An 18,103-nucleotide genomic window follows, 5' to 3' on the forward strand; every position below is an offset into this window, starting at 1 on the left:
CCTGGCAGCTGCTTCTCTCTTCCCATCTTCTAGTGTCCTCCAATGAATGTGATCACCAAAACCTGGAAGGAAAGAGCCTTATAACCATTTCACACAATGACCAAAAGGCACAGACCCAAGGAAGAAGTGTGGCATGTTCACAAGATACCCATAAAAAAGGCTTCCCTCTACTAAGAGCCTTTTGTTCAAGTTCCAGCTGCACCACTTTTTAGGTGTGTTAGACCTTGGAGAGTCTGTTTTCACAACTGTAAAATGGGGATAAAAACCACAAAACCAAACCCATTGCTGTAAAGTTCGTTCTGACTCATAGCAACCCTACAGGACAGAGTAGAACTGTCCCATAGAGTTTCCAAGGAGCAGCTGGCTGGTGAATTCAAACTTCTGGCCTTTAGGTTAGCAGCCGAGCTCTTAACCACTGCACCACTGAGCTCTAAAATGGGATAACACCACCTAATTCACAGAGCTTTTATGGAGATTAAAGAAATAATGGCTGTGAAACACTATGTAGACTATCATAGACTGTCCCAACACTACTGTAAGAATGAATGAGAATTTTCCACAGGTTCAACATGAAGCAGGTCACAACAAATCATTGTAGGTTAGAAGCAATACAGCAATATCGCTTTAGAGTCAGAGAGACCTGGGTCCATGATTCCACTTCCTATTAAGTCTGTGACTTTGTATGACTGCAGTAAGCTCTCCAAGTTTCAATTTTTTCATCTGTAAAACCAAAATAATAATACCTACTTCAGAGTCTCGGTGTAAAGATTAAATGAGATCATGTATGTAAGGCTACTGTTGTTATCATTCTCCACACTTCAGACACAGCAATCTTTTTAAGTCATGTCATTGAAGCATAAAAACCTTTCAGAGGCTTCTCAATGCCCGAAAGATACAGGCCAAATTCTTGTAGTGGGGCTTACAAAACCTTTCAGAATATGGCACCTGTTTACCTCTCCACCCTCATTACCACACTTTGCCTAAAATCCTACACACAAAACTATTTTCATTTCCTGAAATGCAGCATGCACTCTCTCCCTTCCAGACCCTCATAATCACTGTTATATCTGCCTTTCCTCCCCACCCTCACTTCCAACTCGTTCTTCAGGTATCAGCTGAGAGGTAATTTTTTCTGGTAAATCTTCCCTGACTCTCAAAGCATCCCATTCTTGTCCCATCACAGCATGTCCCAGGCTCAAAGAGGAGTTTCCTAAGGAGCGGAACCAAATGTGTCCTATTCCTGTTTCCCTAGCATTTAGCACTACACATGGCCACAGTAAGTGCTCAATAAAATATTTACTGTGTAGATGAATCTTATTTAGGCCATTCACATAAATGACATAATTTATATCTGGAAAATGTTAGTGATTATATGTGATATCTCATTTAAATTTGGTCTTAACAATAACCCACTTTAACTTCTGTATGGTTCAGTTTTTTCATCCTTAAAATAGGCATAATATAGCTGTAACTTATAAGGTTGCTACTGAGGATTAAGTAAAAAAAAATACATATAAAGAACTTAGCACAGTGCCTAGGCATAGTGTAAAAGATCATTAAGTAGCAGCTATTGTAACTATTTACAGATGAGACCTCTGAGGCTCAGAGAAGTTACATAACCTATCCAACCTGTCACAGAGTTGGTAAAAGACCAACCTGGGATTTAAACTTCAATCCTGTAACTTCTAATTACTGTACTGTCTTCTAGATTTTTCTTTCCCAGAAATAAATTCAAATCTAATTTCCATAGTACATCAGTGCTACCACTGAGGAAATAAACAGCTCGCCCAGGTTAGTGCATGGAGGCAGTGTCTGAACAAAGAATAGAGCAGGGTTAGCCTCTTGGCTGTGTCCAAATTAACTATCACCACTTTTCATTCCCAACGGCATGCGCTGCTGGCCAAGAGAAAATGTGTCACTTCCCATGGACCCAAAGTTTGAACCTGAAGAATGAATGACTGAAAGTAAAATTGGGTGGATGCCCAGGAGAACTGGAAGATACCTAACGCGAGCACCATCATTCTACCCATCAATACTTAACTCAGGCAACTGAATTCTGCTTTGGCAGGAGGCCCAACTAGACTATCTGAAGGGATATCCACCTACAAAACAATAAAATCCTAGATAAAACAAACTTTTAAAATGTACTTGCTGGATTCATGGTAGTAAGGGAAATCTATTCCACAAATACAAAGTAAGCTAAAACCAGACAAGGAACAGTAAGCAACAAGCAAAAGGCAAGACTGCCTCGAAAGTGAATGTTCATTGTGACGTGGCAAAATGGAGGAGATGAACCTGAGACTCCTATATTAATCCAACCCTCAAAGGGACCAAAGTGATTCCAGGTCAGTAGTATCCCCTGGTTTCCAAATGACTCAAATCCAAAACCTTTCTGTGGGGAAAGCATTCTCTATTTTAGGTCTCCAAGATAGCCAATTATGAAGAACAACCAATATGCGCTCTCAATAGTAGGTCACCAAACACGTAAAACAAGTCACCATGATTAAGAGTCAACAGAAGTAACAAACAGATTTAGATTCCTAAGGACTTCAAGCATTAGAATTATCATCCACAGAATATAAAAATAACTATGTATAAAATGTTTAAAGAAATAACATATGAAAATCACAAAATTGGCATGCAATACCACACAATAAAAATGAAAAGGCAAATTTGCAAAGGGACCAAATAGACCTTCTAGAAATTTAAAAATTGTTGAAATAAAAAAATCAGTAGATAGATTAATGCAGAAAATTAGAGACAGGAGAGACAGATCAGAAGAAATTGTTCAGGATGTAGCATATAGAGAAAGCCAAACAAAAAAACCAGACCAGTTATCGTCAAGTCGATTCTGACTCACAGTAACTCTACAGGACAGAGCAGAACTGCCCCTTAAAGGGTTTCCAAGGCTGTAATCTTCACCGAAGCAGACTGCCACATCTTTCTCCCACAAAGTGACTGGTGGATTCAACCACAGACTTTTCAGCTAGCAGCCAAGCGCTTTACCACTCTGCCACCAGGGCTCCTTACATAGAGAAAAGGAGATGAAAAATACGAAGGTAAGGCTAAGACACATGGAGGAGATTAAGTCTAGTATACGTAAAATTGGGGAAACCCTGGTGGCGTAGTGGTTAAGGGCTACGGCTGCTAACCAAAAGGCTGGCAGTTCGAATCCACCAGGCACTCCTTGGAAACTCTACGGGGCAGTCCTACTCTGTCCTATAGGTTCGCTATGAGTCTGAATCGACTCGACGACACCAGGTTTGGGGTGGGATGTAAAACTGGAGTCTCAGAATGAACAGATAGAAGAAAAAGACATATTTGAAGAGATAATGGCTGAGGATTTTCAAGAACTGAGACAAAAATATGAATCTGCAAAAATGAGAAGCACAATGCATACCATCTAAGATAATTTACAAAAAATAAAACACACGTGCCTAAGTTGTAGTGAAACCGCAAAACAACAAAAACTAAAAGCAGCCAGGGAAAAAGGACATATTCCCTATAAAGGAATGCTATTTAGATTGACAGGAACAGAAGTCAGAAGGTAACAGAATATCATCCTCAAAATGCTGAAAGGAAGTAACTCTAAACCTAGAATTTTGTACCCAACAAAACTATATTTCAAGAATAAGAGCAAAATAGACATTTTTAGATAACCTAAGAGATTTTTCTACCACCAGGGTATTCACTTATTAACATTTCAATAAGTATTAATTGGGCTGTATTATATAGTGATTAAGAGCATGGACTGTGGCCCTAGATTGCTTGGATTTGAATCCTATTCTGCCATTTACTATCTATGTGACTTTGGGCAAGTAACTTAACTTCAGTTTCCTCTACTGTAAAATGTGGATAATAGTACCTACTTCCAAGGATTGCTGTGAGGATTAAACGAAGGAATACATTAAAGAGCTTAGAACTGTGCTGGGACTTGAATATTTGCTATTAATATGCAAGGCACTATTCACTACTTTATAAATATCGATCCTCATAACAAACCTGTGGGATAGATGTGCTTATAAGTTCCATTTTACAGATGAGAAAACTGAGGCACACAGTTTAAGTAACTTTCCCAAGGTCATATAGGTAGTGAGTATCAGTGCTGGATTCTGAATCTAGGCAGTCAGGGTCCAGAGTCCTTGCTCTTAAGCAGCACACTATGCTGTCTTTCAAAATAGAAGGAGGAAAGGACAAAGAGGCAAAGGAGGAAGCAGACAATAGACAATACAGGGTTTTGTAGGCCACTGTAAAGACTCTGGGTTTTATTGAGTGAGCTGGGGGCTGTTGGACGGTTGTGAGCAGTGTAGTAATGTGACGTGACTTAAGTTTTAACAGGCTGCTCTGGCCTTTGTCCTGAAAACAGACTGTAGGAGGGCAAAGGCAAAAGCAAGGAGACCAGTAAACAGGCTATTACAATAATCCAAGCAAGAAATAATTGTGGTTTAGACCAGCGGAGCTGATAAAAACCAAAAAAACCCAACCCTGTGGCAGTTGAGTCGATTCTGACCCACAGTGACCCTAGAGGACAGAGTAGAACTGTTCCATAGGGTTTCTGAGGAGTGGCTGGTGGATTTGAACTGCTAACCTTTTGTTCAGCACTTAACCACTGCGCCATCACCAAAAGTCAAAGGATCTTGCTATGAACATAAGGTGTGAAAGCAATGAGAGAAGTCAAGGATAACTCTAAGGTTTTTGGCCTGGGTAACTGGAAGAATGGAGGTGCCATTAACAATATTAACAAACAGCAGGTGGACTGAGTTTTAGGGAGGAACATTAAGAATTTGGGTTTGGATATGTTAATTTTGAGATGTTTATTAAATATCCACGTAGAGATGCTGAATAAGCAATTTAATATCTGAGCCTGGAATTCAGGGGTGTTATTAACATATGAGTGCTACTTAAAGCCTAAGACTAAATACCATCACCAAGGGAGTAAGTGCAGATGGAGAGGGAGTCCAAGGACTGGGCCCTGGAGCACACCTAGATTAGGGGAGATAAAGAAGGACCAGCCAATGAGATCAGCGGAAAACCAGCAGGCATGGAGTCCTAGGATTCAAGGGGAAAAGATGTCTAAAAAAGGAAGGATGATCAACTGAGTCCAATGTTCCTGTTAAATCAGAAATGACTACTGAAATTTAGCACCTGGAGAACACTGGTGACCTTGATGAAACCAGTTTCAACAGAACAATGACGATGAATGCATGATTTGAGCAAGATCAAGAGAGCCCGAGAGAAGAAGAATTAAAGAGCGAGTACGTACAACTCTTCCAAAGAATTTCAAAGGGGTAATAGCTAGAGCCCCCACGTGTCTGTCAGTTTGTCACACTGTGGGGGCTTGTGTGTTGCTGTGATACTGGAAGCTATGCCACTGGTATTCAGATACCAGCAGGGTCACCCATGGAGGACAGGTTTCAGCTGAGCTTCCAGACTAGGACAGACTAGGAAGAAGGACCCAGCAGTCTACTTCTGAAAAGCATTAGCCAGTGAAAACCTTATGAATAGCAGCGGAACATTGTCTGATACAGTGCTGGAAGATGAGCCCCCCCAGGTTGGAAGGCACTCAAAAGATGCCTGGGCAAGAGCTGCCTCCTCAAAGTAGAGTCTACATTAATGACGTGGATGAAGTAAAGCTTTCGGGACCTTCATTTGCTGATGTGGCACAACTCAAAATGAGAAAAAACAGCTGCAAACATCCATTAATAATCGGAACCTGGAATGTACGAAGTATGCATCTAGGAAAATTGGAAATCATCAAAAATGAAATGGAATGCATTAACATCGATATTCTAGACATTAAAAAAAAAAAATTTAGTGAGCTAAAATGGACTGGTATTGGCCATTCTGAATCGGACAATCATACAGTGTACTATGCTGGGAATGACAACTTGAAGAGGAATGGTGTTGCACTCATCGTCAAAAAGAACGTTTCAAAATCTATCCTGAAGTACAACGCTGTCCATGATAAGATAATATCCATATGCCTACAAGGAAGGCCAGTTAATACGACTATTATTCAAGTTTACACACCAACCACTAGGGCCAAAGATGAAGAAATAGAAGATTTTTATCAGCTGCTACAGTCTGAAACTGATCGAACATGCAATCAACATGCATTGATAATTACTGGCGATTGGAATGCATTAAGTTAGAAACAAAGAAGAAGGATCAGTAGTTAGAAAATACGGCCTTGGTGACAGAAACAATGCTGGAGATCGAATGATAGAATTTTGCAAGACCAACGACTTCTTCATTGCAAATACCTTCTTTCACCAACATAAACAGCGACTATACACATGGACCTTGCCAGATGGAACACAGAGAAATCAAATTGACTACATCTGTGGAAAGAGACAATGGAAAAGCTCAATATCATCAGTCAGAAAAAGGCCAGGGCCAACTGTGCAGCAGACCATCAATTGCTCATATGCAAGTTCAAGCTGAAAATGAAGAAAATCAGAGCAAGTCCACGAGAGCCAAAATATGACCTTGAGTATATCCCACCTGAATTCAGAGACAATCTGAAGAACAAATTTGACGCATTGAACACTAGTGACCGCAGACCAGACGAGTTGTGGAATGACATCAAGGACATCACCCATGAAGAAAGCAAAAGGTCACTGAAAAGACAGGAAAGAAAGAAAAGACCAAGATGGATGTCAGAGGAGACTCTGAAACTTGCTCTTGAGCGTTGAGCAGCTAAAGCAAAAGGAAGAATCAATGAAGTAAAAGAACTGAACAGAAGATTTCAAAGGGCCTCTCGAGAAGACAAAGTATTTTAACGACATGTGCAAAGAGCTGGAGATGGAAAACCAAAAGGGAAGAACACACTCGGCATTTCTCAAGCTGAAAGAACTGAAGAAAAAATTTAAGCCTCGAGTTGCAATAGTGAAGGATTCTATGGGGAAAATATTAAATGATGCACGAAGCATCAAAAGAAGATAGAAGGAATACACAGAGTCATTATACCAAAAAGAATTAGTCCATATTCAACCATTTCAAGAGGTGGCATATGATCAGGAACCGATGGTACTGAAGGAAGAAGTCCAAACTGCTCTAAAGGCATTGGCAAAAAATAAGGCTCCAGGAATTGATGGAATATCAATTGAGATGTTTCAACAAACAGATGCAAAGCTGGAGGTGCTCACTCATCTATGCCAAGAAATATGGAAGACAGCTTCCTGGCCAAATGACTGGAAGAGATCCATATTTATGCCTATTCCCAAGAAAGGCAATCCAACCAAATGCGGAAATTATACAACAATATTGTTAATATCACACGCAAGCAAAATTTTGCTGAAGATCATTCAAAAACGGTTGCAGCAGTATATCGACAGGGAACTGCCAGAAATTCAGGCTGGTTTCAGAAGAGAACGTGGAACCAGGGATATGATTGCTGATGTCAGATGGATCCTGGCTGAAAGCAGAGAATACCAGAAGGATGTTTACCCGTGTTTTATTGACTATGCAAAGGCATTCGACTGTGTGGATCATAACAAACTATGGATAACACTGTTAAGAATGGGAATTCCAGAACACTTAATTGTGCTCATGAGGAACCTTTACATGGATCAAGAGGCAGTTGTTCGCACAGGACAAGGGGATACTTATTGATTTAAAGTCAGGAAAGGTGTGCGTCAGGGTTGTATTCTTTCACCATACCTATTTAATCTGTATGCTGAACAAATAATACCAGAAGCTGGACTATATGAAGAAGAATGGGGCATCAGGATTGGAGGAAGACTCATTAACAACCTGTGTTATGCAGATGACACAACCTTGCTTGCTGAAAGTGAAGAGGACTTGAAGCACTTACTAATGAAGATCAAAGACCACAGCCTTCAGTATGGATTGCACCTCAACATAAAGAAAACAAAAATCCTCACAACCGGACCAATGAGGAACATCATGATAAACGGAGAAAAGATTGAAGTTGTCAAGGATTTCATTTTACTTGGATCCACAATCAACAGCCATGGAAGCAGCAGTCAAGAAATCAAAAGACGCATTGCATTGGGCAAATCTACTGCAAAGGACCTCTTCAAAGTGTTGAAGAGCAAAGATGTCACTTTGAAGACTAAGGTGCATCTGACCCAAGCCATGGTATTTTCAATAGCATCATATGCATTTGAAAGCTGGAAAATGAATAAGGAAGACAGAAGAAGAGTTGACCCCTTTGAATTGTGGTGTTGGCAAAGAATATTGAATATGCCATGGACTGCCAAAAGAATGAACAAATCTGTCTTGGAAGAAGTACAACCAGAATGCTCCTTAGAGGCAAGGATGGCGAGACTGCGTCTTACATACTTCGGACGTGTTGTCAGGAGGGATCAGTCCCTGGAGAAGGACATCATGCTTGGCAGAGTACAGGGTCAGCAGAAAAGAGGAAGACCCTCAACAAGGTGGACTGACACAGTGGCTGCAACAATGAGCTCAAGCATAACTACGATTGTGAGGATGGCCCAGGACTGGGCAGTGTTTCGTTCTGTTGTGCATAGGGTCGCTATGAGTCGGAACCAACTTGACGGCACCTAACAACAACAACAACAATAGCTAGAGTGGTCATGAGTGTAGAAAGGGGTTTTATTCAATATGGAAGTATACCAGACCCAGTGCCTACGAGTCGATTCCGACTCATAGCGACCCTATAGGACAGAGTGGAACTGCACCATAGGGTTTCCAAGGAGTAGGTGGTGGATTCAAGCTGCCAACCTTTTGGTTAGCAGCTGAGTTCTTAACCATTGCGCCACTAGGGCTCCATGGAAGAAGTATAGGATGTTGAAAATTGATAGAAGTGGTAAAGACAGGAAAACTGATGATACAGAAAATGTCACTGAGTAGGCAAGAGGAGATGGCTCTTAGTACACAAGTAAAGGGATTAACCTTTTGCTAGGACATGGACAGTTTATCCTGTAACAACAGAGATGGAAGACTATACGGGCACAGGCACTAAAAGGTGGGTAGATGTAGAGATAAGAACTTCTGAAAGATTTCTTCTGATTCCTTCTGTTTTCTGTTAAAGAGAAAGCATGGTGACCAGCTAAGAGCAAAGGCTGGGGAGGAAATATTGGATGTCTAAAGAGATAAAAGGAAGTATGAAATAGTCCTCTAGGAAAGAAGAACCAGGGAAACTAAAGGGATAGATAAAGGACACATTTCAGGAAGGAAGTGATCCTAGAAAAAAACCTAGATACGAGAAGGGATCGTGAGCAAATAAACTGGTAAGCATGTAAATAAATCTAAACATTGTATAAAAAATTTTAATGCCCTATTTATAGAATTAAAAGACAGAACTAAAATACTGGAGAACAACTTGGTTATAAGCAAAGAGGGAGTGAGTGAAGTTAAAATGCCTTCTTACCACTGGGGAATTAAGATTAGTGTTAGGTTTTTTTTTAAGTATGCAAGATAAAATTTCAAGAGTAACCAATAAAAGAAAAGAACTAGAGTACCAGATTCCAAACTAATAAACCCCAAACCCACTGTCATCAAGTCAATTCCAACTCATAGCAAACCCATAGGGTTTCCAAGGCTATAAAGCTCTGTGGAAGCAGACTGCGACATCTTTCTCCCACGGATTCTTTGGTGGTTTTGAACTGCCAGCCTTTCAGTTAGCAGTTGATCACTTTACACTATGCCACCAGGGCTCCTTAAACTAATACAGGAGATAAAAAATAAAATAAGAACAAATAAATACTCAAGTCCCAAAGAATGGGCAAGAAGGGAGAAAACAGCATAGGAAAAGCAGTAGAAATGGAAAGTGGTGGAGAGAAACAAGACCAGCTCTATCAATAATCACAACAAACATAGGTGGACTAACCTGGCAGTTGAAATACAAAACTTACCAAACATAGTTTAAAAAAACAACGAAACTAATCCTATGATGTTTATAAGAACACATCTAAAATACAAAGACTTAAAAATTAAAAGTAGAACAATTGAAAAATATATAGTAAGAAGAAAAAGAAATAAAACATATGCCAGGCAAATGCCAACCAAAAGAAAGTCAGAGAAGCTAGACTAACATCAAGTAAAACAAAATTTCTTCATAAATCTGGGCTACTCAAAACCTAAGTGACAAGGCTACAATCACAGGAGTTTACTGCTAAAGCAGTGCTGGCCAATAGGACTTTCTGCAATGATGGAAATGTTCTATTGCTGCACTGTTCAATATGGTAGCCGCCAGCCACATGTGGCTATTAAGCACTTGAAATGTGGCTAATGCAACTGAGGAACTGAATTTTAAATTTAATTTTAATTTTGTTTTAAATACCCATATTATCGTAATTATCACAAAGTAAACACTCAGTAAGTAACTATGATGACTATTAGTATTATGAAAAATTCCAATGTACTTTTTATATGAATTTTCAAAGAATATTGTATATGCAAAGAACTGTTTCAAAGCATATCATAGACATATAACTATCATAATGATAACAACATTAATAATGACTAACATTTATATGGCATTTATTATGTGCCAGCACTGTTTTTCAGGCTTTTACATGTATTAACTTATTTAATCCTCACAATAACCTCATGAAGTAGAAACTCTTTATTAACCCCATTTTACAGATAAGGAAACTGAAGTTAAATAACTTGCCCAAGGTTATACTGCCAGTAAGTGGCAGAACTGGGATTAGAACCCAGGTGGTAAGGTTCTCAAGTCTAAATTTTAACCACTCACTACATTTTACTGCCTTTCTAGCAAAGATGAAATGAATACAGGCAGTCCCCAGATTACAAAAGAGATCCATTCCTAACTGTGTCTTTAAGTTGAATTTATAGATAAGTTGACACAGGTGCTTACAGTTGGTTCTTATTTAGCCTGACTTTTAGTACAAGAAAAGGCTTGAAGACTTTTGGATGATTAAAAGCTGTACGTGCAAATGAAGGTGACTGTGATGAATTTGTTTTGAGTAGGGGTTAGTTCAGGTGCCTGTGGCACAGTGATTAAATAGCTCAGCTGCTAACCAAAAGGCCAGCTGTTCAAACCTACCAGCCGCTCTGTGGGAAAAAGATGTAGCAGTCTGCTTCTGTGAAGATTTACAGCCTTGGAAGCCTCTATGAGGCAATTCTATCCTGTCCTATAGGGTTGCTATGAGTCTACTGGACAGCAGCGGATTCGGTTTGGTTGAGGGGTTGGTTCAATTGTTTCAGTAGATGCTATGAATCTACCAGACAACAGTGCATTTGGTTTGGTTTAGGGGTTTGTTCAGCTGTTTCATAGCGAGAGCAAATATACATAATGTTAAATGGCAAGCACCAGCTGTCCGTAAGTCTGTAACCCATAACCAGGGACTGCCTGTAAGTGAAGGAAGCAATGCTGTTTCAGCAATGCTGTCTCACCAAAGCAGAATGAGAGGACTGACTTCAGATCCGGAAAACCTGGGTCCTTTTGTTTCCCCTCAAAAATAACTTGAAAAAGTGCACTGTTTACCTCGTTAATAAAAGCGCTGGTTCCCTTGCACCACCCACACTCACATCCATGCCAAAGTGGAACATCTGAAGACAGTCCAATTTCCTAAAATGTCACCTGCACAGCCACTTAACTTGTGCCAGTTATTTCTAAAGTGAGCTAAAGGCTCCCACGTCAGCAGCTCCTTCCCTAAAATGTTCATTTTAAAAAAGGAAAAAAAAAAAGAAAAGCAACCATTTCTAAACACAGAATTCACATCACAATTTTCAAGCACTTCATTCTAAAATCATTTTCTTGAGTGTAAGCTAAGGACAGCAAAAAGTGACATCCACCCTTCCAGGTGATGAAGCCTAAATAATAAAAGGTCAAGTGTCAGAGCTGGCAGTGAAAGCCTCTAAAACAGGGAACACTGTACCTGAGAGACAGAATATAGCACGGTGGCTAAATTAAATCTGTCTGCAGTCAAACAGACCTGGGTTAGAATCCTAGTTCAGTCACTTACTGTTTTCACAAATGCAAAATATGGCTAGCAAAAATATCTATCCCATATGGAAGGTAAACACTCCATATCTGCTAGTGACAGATTTTTATTTCAGAGACTTGACAAAATCATCCCTTTCTGCTTCAGGCAGGTGAGCACATGAACGGCCCCCACTAACAGCTTTCTCATCAGTATTTTCAGGAACCACTGCTTGGGCAGCACTTTGGTGGGAGGAGCAGTTAGGGGCACGTTACAACCTATTCTCCAAGAATCCATACCCAAGAGTTATATAAATGTTTGAAACAGTAGTAACTCCTTTTAGGAATAATTCAATATTCTCCCACAGGAGGAAATAGTAATAGTTAACATTTAGCAAATGCTCTCAAAGTATGTGACACCATATTAAACACTTTTTGCTTTTGCATTTAACCCTTACAACACAGCCCTCCTGTCTCTAGCTGCCCTTCTGTGTTCCTGCATTTCTCCCCTCATAGCACGTATCGCCCCCAGTTACCAGTTGCTGTCGAGTCAATTCCGATTCAGGGTGACCCTGTTTCAGAGTAGAACTGTGCTCCATAGGGTTTTCATGGCTGTGACCTTCTGGAAGCAGTTCACCAGGCCTTTCTTCCAAGGTGCCTCTGGACGGGTTCCAATTACCAACCTTTAAGTTAGCAGCCTAGTACTTAACCGTTTGCACCACCCAGGGACTCCAGCAGATGTCATGGTGTCATGTAATTGCCTGCTTGTCTTTGTATCTCACCAGACTATAAATTGCAAAAGGACAGGGATCATAACTTTTACCACTGTGTACCACGTGTTTACCATTCATTTGTTCTTTCAACAAATATTCCTGAGCATGAACAAGACAGAAATGGTCATGGTTCACTGTGGCAAACTATACTTTCCAAAGATGGTTGCAACAGTATCTCCCATCCCACATACTTTTATTACAATGTGGCCTTGATACTCTTCCACTGAGTGTGTGTATGTGTTTGTGGGGGCAGGGGGACAAGGAGAGTATGTCCCTTCCCCCTTGAGCCTGTCCCAACAGGTACAGCAGAAGTGATGCTATATGACTTATGAGGCTAAATGATAAAAATGCCATATTTTTCTGCCTCGTTCTCTCGGGACACTCACTCCTGGAATCCAGCTGCCATACTTCATGGTTGTGTGCCGCTGAGTCAGCTCTAACTCATAATGACCCTATAGGACAGAGCAGAACTGCCCCGTAGGGTTTCCTAGGCTGTAATTTTTATAGGAGCAGGTTGCCAGGTCTTTTCTTCTGCACTAATCTTTCAGTTAGCAGCCAAGGACTTAACCATTGTGCTATCTGGGTTCCTTCCCTAACTAGCCCTTGCATAAAGAACACATATAGAAGAGGTAACCAGCTCAGCTGAGGCTCTAGACATCACAGAACAGAGACAAGTCTTCCTCACTAGGTAGCAGTGAATTACTTTGTATGGCCTTTCTAGCCATAGTCTACAGGGTCCCTAGGAGTCAGAATCGACTTGACAGCAATGGGTTTTAGCCACAGTCTTTGTTAAAAAAAAAAAAAAATTTTTTTTTTTTTTTAACTTTGTTAGGTCCCAACAAATGACTGGGTGGGACTATGCAAATGAAGCACTTATGACCCACCAAGGGGATCTGATAGCTTGCTAAAAATGTAAATAAGACACCCTTGTGTGTGTGTGGGGGGGGTGTTGTTGTCAGGTGCCAGCAAGTCGGTTCCGACTCATAGCGACCCTATGCACAACAGAACAAAACACTGCCCAGTCCTGAGCCACCCTTACAATCGTTGTTATGCTTGAGCTCATTGTTGCAGCCACTGTGTCAATCCACCTCGTTGAGGGTCTTCCTCTTCTCCGCTGACCCTGTACTCTGCCAAGCATGATGTCCTTCTCCAGGGACTGATCCCTCCTGACAACATGTCCAAAGTACGTAAGACGCAGTCTCGCCATCCTTGCTTCTAAGGAGCATTCTGGTCGTACTTCTTCCAAGACAGATTAGTTTGTTCTTTTGGCAGTCCTTGGTATGTTCAATATTCTTCAGTATGTTCAATATTCTTCGCCAACACCACAGTTCAAAGGCATCAATTCATCTTCGGTCTTCCTTATTCATTGTCCAGCTTTCACATGCAAATGATGTGATTGAAAATACCATGCCTTGGGTCAGGCGCACCTTAGTCTTCAAGGTGACATCGTTGCTCTTCAACACTTTAAAGAGGTCCTTTGCAGCAGATTTACCCAATGCAATGCATCTTTTGATTTCTTGACTACTACTTCCACGGCTGTTGATTGTGGATCCAAGTAAAATGAAATCCTTGACAACTTCAATCTTTTCTCCGTTTATCATGATGTTGCTCATTGGTCCGGTTGTGAGGATTTTTGTTTTATGTTGAGGTGCAATCCATACTGAAGGCTGTGGTCTTTGATCTTCATTAGTAAGTGCTTCAAGTCCTCTTCACTTTCAGCAAGCAAGGTTGTGTCATCTGCATAACGCAGGTTGTTAATGAGTCTTCCTCCAATCCTGATGCCCCATTCTTCTTCATATAGTCCAGCTTCTTGTATTATTTCTTCAGCATACAGATTAAATAGGTATGGTGAAAGAATACAACCCTGACGCACACCTTTCCTGACTTTAAATCAATAAGTATCCCCTTGTCCTGTGCAAACAACTGCCTCTTGATCCATGTAAAGGTTCCTCATGAGCACAATTAAGTGTTCTGGAATTCCCATTCTTAACAGTGTTATCCATAGTTTGTTATGATCCACACAGTCGAATGCCTTTGCATAGTCAATAAAACACAGGTAAACATCCTTCTGGTATTCTCTGCTTTCAGCCAGGATCCATCTGACATCAGCAATGCTATCCCTGGTTCCACGTCCTCTTTTGAAACCAGCCTGAATTTCTGGCAGTTCCCTGTCGATATACTGCTGCAGCCATTTTTGAATGATCTTCAGCAAAATTTTGCTTGCGTGTGATATTAACAATATTGTTCTATAATTTCCACATTCGGCTGGATCACCTCTCTTGGAAATAGGCATAAATGTGGATCCCTTCCAGTCAGTTGGCCAGGAAGCTGTCTTCCATATTTCTTGGCATAGATGAGTGAGCACCTCCAGCACTGCAATTGTTTGTTGAAACATCTCAATTGATATTCCATCAATTCCTGGAGCCTTATTTTTTGCCAATGCCTTTAGAGCAGTTTGGACTTCTTCCTTCAGTACCATCGGTTCCTGATCATATGCCACCTCTTGAAATGGTTGAACATCGACTAATTCTTTTTGGTATAATGACTCTGTGTATTCCTTCCATCTTCTTTTGATGCTTCCTGCGCCGTTTAATATTTTCCCCATGGAATCCTTCACTATTGCAACTCGAGGCTTGAATTTTTTCTTCAGTTCTTTCAGCTTGAGAAATGCCGAGTGTGTTCTTCCCTTTTGGTTTTCCATCTCCAGCTCTTTGCACATGTCATTATAATACTTCACTTTGTCTTCTCGAGCCTAACAAGGGGATCGGTCAGTTTTGCCATCCTGCTAGGCTAAAAGGGAGACGTGGAGGGAGGGAGGGAGAAGGAGAAAAAGGGGAGAGGGAGAGAGACAGAAAGACAGACAGGAAAGAGCTGCTGTAACATGGAAGACAGAGACAGCGGCGCAAGACAGCTGTGGTGGGTCTTGCCAACCCACAGAGCTAAGAGGTATAACACTTGAGCAGGGAGGCAGAGGGTAAAAAGCTGTCCTGATGGAGGAACTATATCCTGACTTGTTATTCCTGTTACTTCCAAACTGATCCCAATCCTGAATTGTACCCTGTTACTTCCCTAATAAACCACTTAACTGTAAGTATGATTTGTGAGTTCTGTGTAATGTTACAGTGAATGACTGAACCCAAAGACGGGAGGGAGAGTACTGAGATCAGAGGGAGTAGTTGATGTTACAGATTACAGAGTGTTGCAGTAGTTTGAAAAAGCTGGACATTTGGGACATCTTTAACCTCCACCTCATAGGAACCAGCTTTGTGCTGATTCTTAAAAGAAAATTATTCACTTACCCACTGTGCCTCATTCAAAACTCACAAAATCATGGGCATAAAATTATTTGTTTACACCACTAAGTTTTGGGGTGGTTTATTATGCAGCAATGGTAAAAGGATCACCTACAGAGAGTTTTACGGCTAGCAAGGAATAAATATATTGGCTATGTGACTCCAAGGTATTGCCAACACCACAGTAACTGGAACAGAGTAAATTATTTGTTCAGTGACTGAGGTAGTTATTACCTATGCCCATTGGCAGATAAGGAACTAAGGCTTTGAGAAGTCAAGCAACTTGTCCAAGGCCACTCAGCTGGTCAGGGGCAGAACAAATCCAAACTTAAATCTAACCCCACACTCCTAACACTACACCCTTCTGTCTCCCTCAGGACTGAAAAGCAAATCATTAGGGAGAATTCTCATAATTTTATGCTAAATACAAAGCAATCTGTTTTAAATGGGATTTTCAGTATTTAAAACATTCTGGCCTAATAGGATTCATCGTGCAGTTTCATCCCTGAGATGGAAACTCACACATCACCTCCTCTGAGAAGCCTTCCCTGACCTTTCTAACTCAAGTAATTCTAGCCCTCCATACTCCTCAGTCCTTCAACTACATCACAGTTTCATTTTCTTTTCAGCATTTATCCCTAGCTGAAATTATCTTGTCTGCTAGTTTGTTCACGTGTCTACTGTCTCCTGGACTTGAACATAAGCTCCATGAGAGCAGGGACCTTGTCTGTTTTGCTCACTGTATCTCCTCTACCTGGATCAGTGCCCAGAACATGGTAAAAAACAAACAAAAAAAAACCAAACCCATTGCTGTCCAGTCGATTCCAACTCATAGCAACCCTATAGGACAGAGTAACTGCCCCACAGGGTTTCCAAGGAGCGGCTGGTGGATTCAAACTGCCCGACTTTTTGGTTAGCAGCTAAACTCTTAACCACTATGCCACCAGGGCTCCTGGAATATGGTAGGTGCTCCAAAAATATTTACTAAATGGAAGAGCGACTGCATTCAGGAACACTGAATGTCCACCCAATCTCATTACACACCAAATGACCTGCAAATACTGCAGGTAAGATAAAACAGAATTAGAAACAGCGGTAGGACCGCTGCAGAGTCACTCTATAGGGCAAGGTCAGTACAAAAAAACAGAAGGGGAGGATTCATGCCACAACCCACCCACTTAGAAAAGCATAAATCCTGAGTCCACAGAACAGCCAATCCAATTTTCAACAAGGTGATCAAGCTTAGAATGAGGCTATAGGTGATGGGATTGGGTAGGGAGCAGAGAAGCAAAAAAACGGTCACACCTTCTGCCCTCCATTCATAACCACTGTTCCCTCACTCCTCAAAAAAAAATTTTTTTTTCACTTTCTTCAGACACACTGGCTGAGCCACACCAAAGACAACTGTTGGTAACTCTAATCTTCTACCCTTCATCTGGCCCTTCCTTACTCACCTGACACGCCTCCGTGGCTGGTGCTGTCCCCCCAAAGAAAGGAGGAGGCAGTGACCAAGCTCATCCTGGAAGATGTGGGGAGGAGGATCTTCAGACCCAGAGCAGGGGTCTCTGCATAAGCAGGTCCCCAAGGGCCCTAACTCTCCCAAAATGGAAGACGCCCCTTTCTGAGGGTTCAAGTACTAGGGGCTATGCTGGGCTCTTAAGCATGTTTTTCCTGGCTTAAGGATCGTTTCTTTGCCTAAGGATTTAGGGAGGCCTCAAGTACAACTTCCCCATCTCAACGTTCCCCGATCCGCTACTCCCTACCCCAAGAAATCTCCTTCAAATTCCTGGAACGGTTGGGGAAGATAAAAAGAAATCTGGCATGGCCTAAGAGATAGAACAGGGGAAGGACGGTGTTATGCCAGGAGGGGAGTTATACCGGGTAGGGGCCCAGAATCAGTAAAGATTAAGATAAGTACGCGGTCTGACCCTTTCCAAGCCCAATCTGTCCATGAGAAGAGGTGGCGAGGAGCAGGAAACCGAAACCCAACAAACAGATGGCCCCGACACGAGACCTCAGCTCCATGGTGGTAGGTGCGCTGGGCCACCCGGGCTAAGAGGACACAGGGTCGGAGGTGAAGGTCCGCGCGGTTTCCCAGGCGATTTTCAGTCCAGTACCTCGCGTTCCCAGATTTTTTTTTTTTTTTTTTTGAAACC

General features: G+C 41.4%; 1 protein-coding gene across 2 annotated transcripts in view; it reads right to left on the bottom strand.

Annotated features, from left to right (window-relative positions):
* TXNDC12 (thioredoxin domain containing 12) overlaps nucleotides 1-18,103 on the bottom strand; it is a 35,477-nt gene extending 17,374 nt beyond the window's left edge. The window contains exons 1-3 of one of the 2 annotated variants that reach the window (XM_049875199.1): nucleotides 17,962-18,103; nucleotides 17,402-17,466; nucleotides 2-62 (exon numbers count right to left, since the gene is read on the bottom strand). In XM_049875199.1, the coding sequence (XP_049731156.1) occupies nucleotides 2-62; nucleotides 17,402-17,466; nucleotides 17,962-17,972 (137 nt within the window). In that variant the 5' untranslated portion in view covers nucleotides 17,973-18,103. Of the gene's footprint in view, nucleotide 1; nucleotides 63-17,401; nucleotides 17,467-17,875 lie in introns of both variants that reach the window. The other variant, XM_049875197.1, reaches the window with a different exon arrangement.

This window comes from Elephas maximus, chromosome 3 (assembly GCF_024166365.1).
Source record: "Elephas maximus indicus isolate mEleMax1 chromosome 3, mEleMax1 primary haplotype, whole genome shotgun sequence".
NCBI classification, from domain to species: Eukaryota; Metazoa; Chordata; class Mammalia; order Proboscidea; family Elephantidae; genus Elephas; species Elephas maximus.